The following is a 10,315-nucleotide window of genomic DNA, read 5'->3' as shown; positions in this document are numbered from 1 at the left end:
TCTCATTCGAAGGCTCATAATCAGCCGCCTGACGGGTATCAGGCGACTGTTCCATCCTCCCCGAGTCGGCCATTTCGTCCGACTCGCACTCATAATCGACCTCTAAAGAGGGGTCGTACTCACGTGGTGAATCACCACGTGCACTCGCAACACCAAGTGTTGTGCGAGTGGAAGACACTACGGTAGACGGAACGTCTACCGCAAGAGATAACAATGCGTCACCCGCGGCTGCACGAACCGCAGCCGAAGGTTCAACACTATCCTCACCCCGCATGAATTGTTCCTTCATGCGATGGAATTTAAAATGATGGATCTGACCAATCAAAATCATTTTAAAAATTAAGTGGTCATTTAGCGACCACTCCACCTAATGACATTCAGAGTGATTGTCGTTTAAGGGAGGGGTGATGTAACGGGGTGTATCGTTACATGAAATTAACAATAAAAGATTGTTAATTAATATTATCCAAAAGGTAGATAATATTTGGAGGAAATTACTTTAAATAGTAATTTCCTGAATTCTTATCCATAAATAGGTATAGACCATTATGTCTATTTATTCCGCAGACTAATCAGCTGTAGAAGTAATCAAAGAGAGTTACGAGATAAGATAGATAAGAATTCATTTACATGTTTAGTATAAGTTTATAGTTAAGACAACATTTACAAAGATAGATTAACAAGACACTTAACTATATTAATATAGTTTTCATTTTACACTCTTAAGCTAACTTGCCTTAAGAGAAGTCTTCCTCTATACGTACAGTGTACGTCATCTAACGAGAGGCACCACTCACATCTGAAGCAGTGTGAAGTGGACTTGTACTGAAACAGTACAAGTCGCAGTGCCCCGTTACATCCATGAAAAGCTAAGATTATAAATTTCCAAGACTTGTGGAGGGAAGCTTAGGACGTATTCTTTATTCTAAAGGCTTCGTTTCTGTGTAATGTCAAGTCTTAGCGATTCTTGCAGGGCCACTAAGTTGCTGGTTTTAAGTGTCATGCACTGTATGGTTTCAGTACACTTCTACGTACGCAGCCTAAATACATATAGATACAGTACATGACACTTAAGACCTGCAGCTTCAGTGGACCTGCAAGAATCGCTAAGCTTGGCCTGAATACAATTACACAGAAATGAAGCCTTCGGGAACAAAGAGTATGCCCTAAGCTTCCCCCCACAAGTCTCGAAATTATTATAAACTCAACTTTTATGGAGCAGTAGCATCGCAAAAGGCTTCTAAATTTTGGCATTTTGTCTAGGCCGGAGAGAATTCGGCTGCCTACAAATGGATTTTCTTATCCTGAAAAATATTTTTTTGCGCAAAACCCGTCATATACTGCTGCTTTTCTACAAAAATAAATTGGTACGTCGCCTTTTGTTTCAATAATGATTATTAGACTCCGAAGAAACAATCGGCAAAAAGGTGATTGGTAAAACGCGTAAGCTGAAGCACCGGACAAAACAGGCATCTCTTTATGTGCGGTGATGACTCGTTTGAAGTTCTGCTTGTTCCTGCTTTGTAAAAAGCGATATTTTACACGGTCTTTCCTTGGCATCGAGTAATTCACAAGTAACCTTACAAAAACGCTATCATTACCAGCCAAGCATGGAGTGGTTAACCAAGTTCAAAGGCTGGAGTTCTTTGCAAAGCTTATGAGTGACAAAATAAATATAGGTGCTCAGAAAAGCCGCAGGTTGACATTCACTATTCATCTTGTCATAACAGCCACATCAATCAAAACAGATTTGGGTACACGTCGGTGGGATTGTATCTTTTCACTGCATACTCTGCTGCTTTTCCGGTGAGACCTTTTTGGTAAACGTCCATGTATCGTTAAGCTTTTCGTGAGTCAGGTTGATGGTTAAGGTTTGAAGCGAGTAAGTGGTTAGTGGTGATGAGAGCAAGGACGCATGCCATACAATGTACTCTGATCCAATCATCAGGGCCAAAGTTGTAAAATCAAATGAATCAAAATTTGGCCACTCAAAATCTGGATTTGCTGGTTTTAAGGGTCATGCACTGTATATACAAATGAAATGTGTCTGTCGGGCAATACTCAACAAATCTCAAGGGCAAGTACTATAGAGGTTTGCAGTTTCCTTGCCTAAGTAAGTCGTTCATACGATTCATTATTTCTTGCTATTTCCTTGCAAGAGATAATTAATCTTATGGATAAATTACTTACGATCCACTGCCGTTCAAATGTGTATGTCCTCCACCACTGACTTCAAAAAGTTACGTGCCAATTAGAGGTCATTGAATATTCGATTCAGGTAGTCTCCGCGTCCGCGTCTGTCGGAACGACGGCGTTACAATTAAGTCAAATAATAATTTGTGATTTATCGCAACTTCCTAAGAATGCCAAATATTCAAAGGACGGTTTAAGCCGTGGAAATTTGTTATAGATCTTTTATATTATAAAATAGAGGCATATTGCTTTGTATAAGTGAAAGACAGCGACAATTGCGTAATTTGGTAGAAGAACAGAGTTAATGGAGGAAATCGGTCTACCCCCCTTGCCTTCGGACGAAGAGCCGCTGGTACCTGTAACTATCGAGAGCAAGACGGATCTATATACCAAATTTAAGTCTTTAGAGCGTCATCTTGAGTTTTTAGACATTCAGGAGGGCTATATCAAGGACGAGATGAAGAATCTGAAGCGGGAGCTCATTCGTGCAAAGGAGGAAGTGAAGCGCATCCAGTCAGTACCTCTAGTGATTGGCCAATTTCTTGAAATGGTGGATGCAAACTATGGCATTGTAGGCTCTACGGCTGGATCCAACTATTACGTGCGCATCCTTAGCACGTTGGACCGTGAGCGACTTAAACCCAACTCATCTGTGGCTCTTCACCGCCACTCACATGCAGTTGTGGATGTACTGCCTCCCGAGTCAGACTCCAGCATTCAAATGATGCAAATGTCCGAGCGCCCCGATGTGTCGTACTCGGATATCGGTGGCATGGACATCCAGAAGCAAGAAGTGCGTGAGGCAGTGGAGCTGCCGCTCACTCATTTTGACCTGTACAAACAGATTGGTGTGGATCCGCCTCGTGGCGTGCTCATGTATGGACCACCAGGGACTGGTAAGACGATGCTTGCCAAGGCCGTGGCCACTGCCACCACCGCTGCTTTCATCAGCGTTGTAGGTTCTGAGTTTGTACAAAAATATTTGGGAGAAGGCCCGCGCATGGTGCGTGACGTGTTTCGTCTGGCCAAGGAAAATTCGCCAGCCATTGTTTTTATTGATGAGGTGGACGCTATTGCCACCAAGCGTTTCGACGCGCAGACTGGAGCTGATCGAGAAGTGCAGCGCATCTTGCTTGAATTGCTGAACCAGATGGACGGATTTGATCAAGCCACGAATGTCAAGGTCATCATGGCAACAAATCGCGCAGACACGTTAGACCCGGCTTTATTGCGTCCTGGGCGATTGGACCGCAAAATCGAGTTCCCGCTACCTGATCGACGGCAAAAGCGTTTAATATACCAAGCCTGTACAGCAAAGATGAACCTTGGTGACGAAGTGGATCTAGAGGATTACATTAATCGTCCTGAAAAAATTAGCTCAGCTGATATTGCGTCAATTTGCCAAGAGGCTGGACTGCAAGCTGTGCGTAAAAATCGATACGTAGTCTTGCCGAAGGATTTTGACAAGGGTTACAAGAACGCTATCAAGCAAGCAGAAACGACTTTTGAATTCTATCACTAGGTAATTTAGCTGTGCGACGTTTATGAAGCTTATTGGGGCGATTACTTTGGTTTCTATAGCATTTATAAGTGGCAATAACGAATTTCTTTTTAGCTTGGAAATATCAGCTCTTATGTTGTTACTTAATTCAAGCTCCAGCACTTTTTCCCTTATATAATTTACCAAGTTAAATGAGATTAAAACTAGCGATTTGTCGGACACGGTCCTTTAAAAGCTAATTCAACAAAATCCTGATCAAGAATTCAATTTTCATATTTCGACGTGAGTTGAATGAAGCTCGCTAATAGCTTATCATAAGGCAAATGACGGTATCTGAAAATCGAACTAATTTCCGATTCTTCCCACAGAGGCTGTAAAATCAAAGTAGAAGCCGGATTAAAAGTAAACTTTATTTAATACAATCAAGTTTTTCTGTTTCTATCTATCTAATACTTACTTAACTAAACACAAATACAAAGCATGTAGTAAGAATCTTATCTGTCTCTCTCTTTGCGCGCGTCCAGCGCTGACTGGACCGCGGTGCAACAGTATATGCGAAATAAAATCAGCATCTCCGCACGCTTTCCTTACAATTTTTAAGGCTGCTGTTTGTGCCACTGTTGATCGTGATTGATGAAGGAGACCCGTACATCTATTTATTGACGCAAAAGCATTTTTTTCGAGGATAATGTACAAATTTGATATCTATGTTCTTTCATGCATCAAATTCGTCGTTGTGAGTAGCGATCACAAACAGTTATGGTACAGGAAGCACGAGACAAATTCGCTTACAAAAAACAATATCATGTTTTATGTCTTACTTTGGATCGTTGTGACAGATTTATTTTACAAGACTGGGTTCCAATAAATTGGCAACAGAGGTGTCGATTTCTGCTGCTCGAAGAAAAGTGTAACGATCTGTGCCGGTTACATAAATATCATCATCTACAGCAGGAATTAGAAAAAAGAAATAAAGTCATATATTTATTCTTAATATTGCCGATAGTACCATACACAGTAATATTGTAGTGGCAATGCGACACGTCTGTTCATCGATTGAACTAAGTCTTCTTTGAGTCACAACCCGCTAATCGCTGCTAGACGCGAGAATGGGCAGTGAGCAATGAGTCGCAATTCAAATTTTAGATTAAGAGAAGCTAATTAAAAGAAGCTATCAATACGTAGGAACTTATTATAGCTATGCCACTGCTAAATGAACACCCCCTTACCCCCCCCCCCGACTTCTAGCCAATCAGAACGCATAACAACGTAAATGCACCCCGTGTCCCACAAATCAAAGTCATCGTGGCTGAAGGTCGCGAGCAAATACACGATGAGATGCTTACGTACCCGAAAGCCATCGAGCAGTACAACAAGCATTTGCTTACTAACAATAGTGCCAGCATTGGTGCCCAGTACTTATTTGAGTACACGCTGCAGCTTTCTGCGAAAGGAAAGTACTTAAACCGTATCGAATCGATTTTTGCTTTGAAGGATAGTAGGGGCAGTAAACTTGACTCGAACCACTAGTTCTTCATGCATTTGCGGAACGGAGTCAACCGAAGTTCACAGCAGTGGTGGACGTTGGCACTATGCTTAACAAGTCAGCAATTTATCAGCTGCTCTTAGAATTTGAGCGCAACCATTAGATTGGAGGAGCTTGCGGACAAACTGCGGTAGGCAGTTGGATCATTTCTGCGCAGAATTTTATGTAAAACTTTCCAATATCCTTGGAAAATCAATGGAAGTTGTTTCGGTTTCATCAGCGTACTTCCTGGTGCTTTTTCGGTCTACCTATTTGAAGCCATTCCTGGAACTTTACTAAGCGAACTTCAAGACGCTTCACACCGAACTGGGCGTTTTCAGGCCATTCGTTGGGAACATGTACCTTGCAGAATACAGAATTTTGATATTCGAAGTTGTGGCACGGAAGAACTGCAAGTGGACGTTTCATTATGGAAAGGATGCTGCGGCTCGAACTGATGTTCCACAAGACCTTATTGCGTTGATTTCACAGCGCAAGCGCTGAATCAACGGCGCATTTTGTGCCAAGCTTTTCAGCATCTCGAATTGGGATTTCTCGGAAAGTAACCACTCGTGCATGCGCAAGCTGGCCTTCTCGATTTTCTACCTGAATTATCTTCTAAATCTGGCATTTTCATTTTTATGCCGGCAAACTTCTACTTGATGCTCTATTTCATTCAATTTTAAGGCTTCCAGCAAAACGACTTGGATTTGTTGACACGTCTCAGTACACATACAAGCGGTGCGGGATGGTGCAGTGAAAATTTATAATTGTTCTATATATTTCGGCTTGTGGTGGTGATAATTGTTGCTCTTGGCAGAAGTCTAAAGCAAATGAAGCTTGCGTATTTCGCAGTTTGCCCCACCTTTGCATTTGTATGACTGCGTCATGTCTGGTTGGGCTTGGCGTGTACATGTCAATGCCAGTTACTGTCCAAACCGTCGTGCACACAACTCTTACGGATGAGGTCTTTATTATTGGCTCAGCACTCCATGGCGAACTTTAACACATTCTTCTGATGTATGCACCCTATATAACACTGCTTCCAAGCTCGTAAACATTTGCAACCTATACAGTTTTCATGGAGCACCAAGAGCTTGCATTTTGATCCATTAGTAACTGCTTTTTTACACAAACAGTGCGATGGGTGCCTGAAAGGTCGCGTTGCTAAGCACCGCGCTATAGAGAAGAGTCGTCGTGTAGAAAGCGAGCTTCTAAAGAACAGGAAGAAAATACTTAGAAACAGAATTATTGTAATTAAAACAAATACAAAGCGTTTCAAGGCATTTCGTACCAATATGCCGTTCTATTGAATATTTCGCTGTCTCTTTCTTGCCGTTTGTGTCGTGTATTATATATTTCTCCTCTTCGTCCGCGTTCTTTCCCATGTCGGGCCTGTTGGTCGGGAGTCTCTCGGTTGAACAGAAGAAGCGCGTGACGATTGACGTGAAAGTCGTCGCGAATCCGAGTACTTTTTCCTTAGACAAACCAGTGAGTGGCTTAGACGGAGGGTCGGCGTTAGTTGTCATGTGTGGCGTTTAATCGATTGTCCGTACGGGACGTACCGTGCTGTGTACGATCCATCAGCCGAGTGTTTCGATCTTTGAACTCTTTGCAAGCTACTCTTGCTTTAGCGAGTGGAATACTTGGCGTACTTTGGTGGTCTCGGGGACGAATCGGTCATGATGCTTGAGTATTTCGAGTTCAGTCTCGGTACGATGGAAATTTCTCCGCAATCAAGTACGGCACTTCGGCAAACCAGAGCTAGAGACTGTAGACGACGGACCATAGTAATTCGACATGCATTCGCAATAAAACACTGCTCGTTCCGCACAGGTCACTTCGAGGAGCGTTATGAGATTAGTGACTCACGTTGCCATCGCATTCACGACTGTAACGGGGTGTATCGTTACATGAGATTAACACTTGAAGGTTGTTAATTAATTTATTATCTAAAAGGTAGATAATGGTTGGAGGATATTACTTTATATAGTAATGTTCAGAAATCTTATTCACAAATAGGTATAGGCCATTACAGTAGAACCCCTCTAAAGTAATACTCTTAGGACCGAGAAGTAATATTACTTTATGCGTTTTATTACTTTAGATGCCAACCTCTTCTCTCCAGAAAATTTTCGTTTAGAAAGCTCAATGTGCAGCTGACGCATTATACCTAACCCTAACCCTCGACGTGAAGCTTCAACTTTGACACTTTAACTAAACTAAAATATTTATAAGAAGTACAGAACGGGAACGGCAAATCTAAACGTCTAAGCAAGAACTGCAAACTTAACACAAAAAATGGCGAAAGCACACCTGAAGGTTGCTCATGCTCCTATCACTAATGAAATCCGCATAGCTATCAGTAAAAGGAAGCGTGATACCAGTGGAACACAGAAGGATATTGCACAATGGGTGGTAGAGAAATTTGGCATGACTGTCAGTCAAGCTGCGATTTCCAAGATTCTCAAGCATCAGGAGCACTGGATCTCCCAAGGTGAAAAAGCTGGTGCAGGAGACGGAGCAAAAATTAGTATGGATGCGAAGCGTCAGAAGACTGTAGAATACCCTCTCATGGAAGAGGCACTTTACAAATTTGTGCGAACTTACGAAGATGTCATGGATCTCTCGGGTGAACTTTATAAAGAAAAGGGGAGGATTTTTTTGGAGAGACTGTACCCCGATCAAGACACAAATACGTTTCAATTCTCCAATGGCTGGTTGAACAGGTTCAAAGCTCGATATAGAATCAAAGAGCGAGTGAGACATGGAGAGAGCGGTTCGGTTAACATGGAGATACTCGAGCAATCCTTACCCGCAATTCGAGAAGTTTTGGATCAGTATGAATGGAAGGATATCTACAATGGATGAAACGGGTTTGTTTTACCGACTTCAGGTATGTCGGGGCCAGTTGAAATCACTTTGGAAGCAACTTCAAATAATAAAATTTATTGCCTCCTCACTTTAGGCTGATCGTTCACTTGCAACGAAGCAACTGGAGGGCCGCAAGCAGCACAAGGAACGGCTAACTTCTGTTGTTTGTGCCAACGGAGATGGCTCAGATCGTGTCCCACTTTGGGTGATTGGGAAATACTTGAATCCCCGTTGTCTCAAAAATATCAATCGTCAGAACCTTGGCTGCCACTACAGGGCAAACCCGAAGGCTTGGATGAACAGTGTATTGTTTTTGGAATGGCTACAATGGTTTAATCGGAGGATGGGGAGAAGACAGGTGCTGCTGATTATGGACAATTGTCCTGCTCATGTTCCAATTGACAGCTTGCCGGAGCTGGCCAATGTTAAAATCCTTTACCTGCCGCCCAACACAACTTCCCGAATTCAGCCTTGTGATGCAGGCATTATTCGAACTTTGAAGGCCTTTTACAGGAAAATTTTCAATCGCAACTTGCTAAGAGCATTGGAGCTGGATGAAACACTTGACAATGTGGAAGCGCATAAAAAAATGGATGTTTTGAAGGCGATGGTGTGGGCTGTGGAGGCCTGGAATATGGTGACCAAGGAAACTATTCGTAACTGTTTTAATCACTGCAAAATTCGGACATCAAGCTTGAACATCCAAGTTCCTGCTAGGGCGACCGAACCCCCCGCAAATGTTGCAGATGACCTGATGTTACAGAATGATCAACTGTACCGCAATCCAATGGACATCAACGCCATCCTCAACAACCCCTTGGAGAGAGAGGTCGCCTATAGTCCTGACGTAGAAGACATTGTGGCAGTAACAATGGAAGAACATGGATTGTCTTTGCCTGTAGAAGTGGAAGGAGGGATTCCCGATGCGGATGATAGCGAAGTGCCAGCCCCCGTGAAAGCCAAGGACGTCCTTGGTGCAATAAGGTTGTGTAAACTGTACTTCATGCAGAGGGAGTGTGATACTTCCACGACTCACAGGAAACTGAATGAAGTATTGGACGATTTTGAAAGGATACAGATTACTGGAAAGAAGCAAGTCACTCTCCATCGATTTCTCTCAAAAGCGGCAAAAGAAGTATAGTTATTTGAAAAATTTTTTTTTTAGATACAACTTAATATATTACTTTTGGGGTATGTGTCTACTAATAGTGGGACTTTAAAAAATATTACTTTATTACTTTGGCAAAATATTACTTTAACCTTAAGTCCCAACTCGGGACCACGAAATTTTATTACTTAGGACGTATTATTACTTTAGAGCGTATTACTTTAAAGGGGTTCTACTGTATATCTATTTATCCGCAGACAATCAGCTGTAGATGTAAACAAAAGAGAGAGACAGATAAGATAAGATTTCAATTGCATGTTTAGTATTAGTTTATAATTAAGTTAGCATTAACAGATAGAAAGAAGATATACTTAATTATATTGATACAGTTTTCATTTAACCCTCTTTAAAGCAAGGTTTTTAAGAGAGTCTTCCTCTTCACGTCCTAGTGTACTTGACGTGGCGTGAGGCACCACTCGCACTGAGGCAGTGCGAAGGGGACTTGTACTGAAGCAATAAAAGTCAGTAGTGCCCCGTTACATAAATGAGGTCGCATACCCCCAATCGTCTAAAGAGACCAATGGTGACGCCGACTGTGAGTCGAGCGTCGTTCGGGTGAGGGGGACGGAGAAGGCTAAAAACTATCAGCTGACTGACTCCTCGCATCACGAACAGGACTCGAAGAGCGATGGACATCACGCGAGTAACGCGGATTCCTCAGCGTTATCCTCTTAAAATGGTCCAAGCGAGTCTTCAGGCGTTCATATCCCTGACAAGCCTTCGCTGGGACATCATGAAGATCCGAGGTCAGTCGCGACAATTGACCCTCGAGATCCGCAATACGTCGTTCAGCAGCGCTTAACGCCTGTGACTGAACGGACGAAGGTAAGGCAGCCGCGAGGAGGTGGGCGAGATCGCCACTCCTATCGGGCGCCGCGTGTACTGATGGATGCGGGTGAGAATCAACGCATTCTTGTTGGAAGGTTGCTTGTCCACCGCTCCGTGAGGCAAAGGTATCAAATTCTCGTCCAATGAAAAAAAATAATCGAAGAGTTTCAACTATTGGGAACCGATCGATACCCTACGTATTGATGTGCCCGCCCTTAGTAGCTGC

At 42.8% G+C, this 10,315-nt stretch overlaps 1 protein-coding gene across 1 annotated transcript; it reads left to right on the top strand.

The window, feature by feature from the left end:
• Positions 1-2,497: 2,497 nt before the first annotated feature.
• CCR75_007628 (uncharacterized protein) lies at positions 2,498-3,715 on the top strand (the record flags this gene model as incomplete). The annotated part of the gene is made up of 1 exon (XM_067965686.1): positions 2,498-3,715. The coding sequence occupies one exon, from the start codon at positions 2,498-2,500 to the stop codon at positions 3,713-3,715; it is 1,218 nt and encodes a 405-aa protein (XP_067815011.1).
• Positions 3,716-10,315: the final 6,600 nt, after the last annotated feature.

This window comes from Bremia lactucae, linkage group LG10 (assembly GCF_004359215.1).
Source record: "Bremia lactucae strain SF5 linkage group LG10, whole genome shotgun sequence".
Classification (NCBI taxonomy): domain Eukaryota; phylum Oomycota; class Peronosporomycetes; order Peronosporales; family Peronosporaceae; genus Bremia; species Bremia lactucae.
Note: the sequence above shows the minus strand (reverse complement) of the source record. Positions and strands in the feature narration are given on the sequence as shown.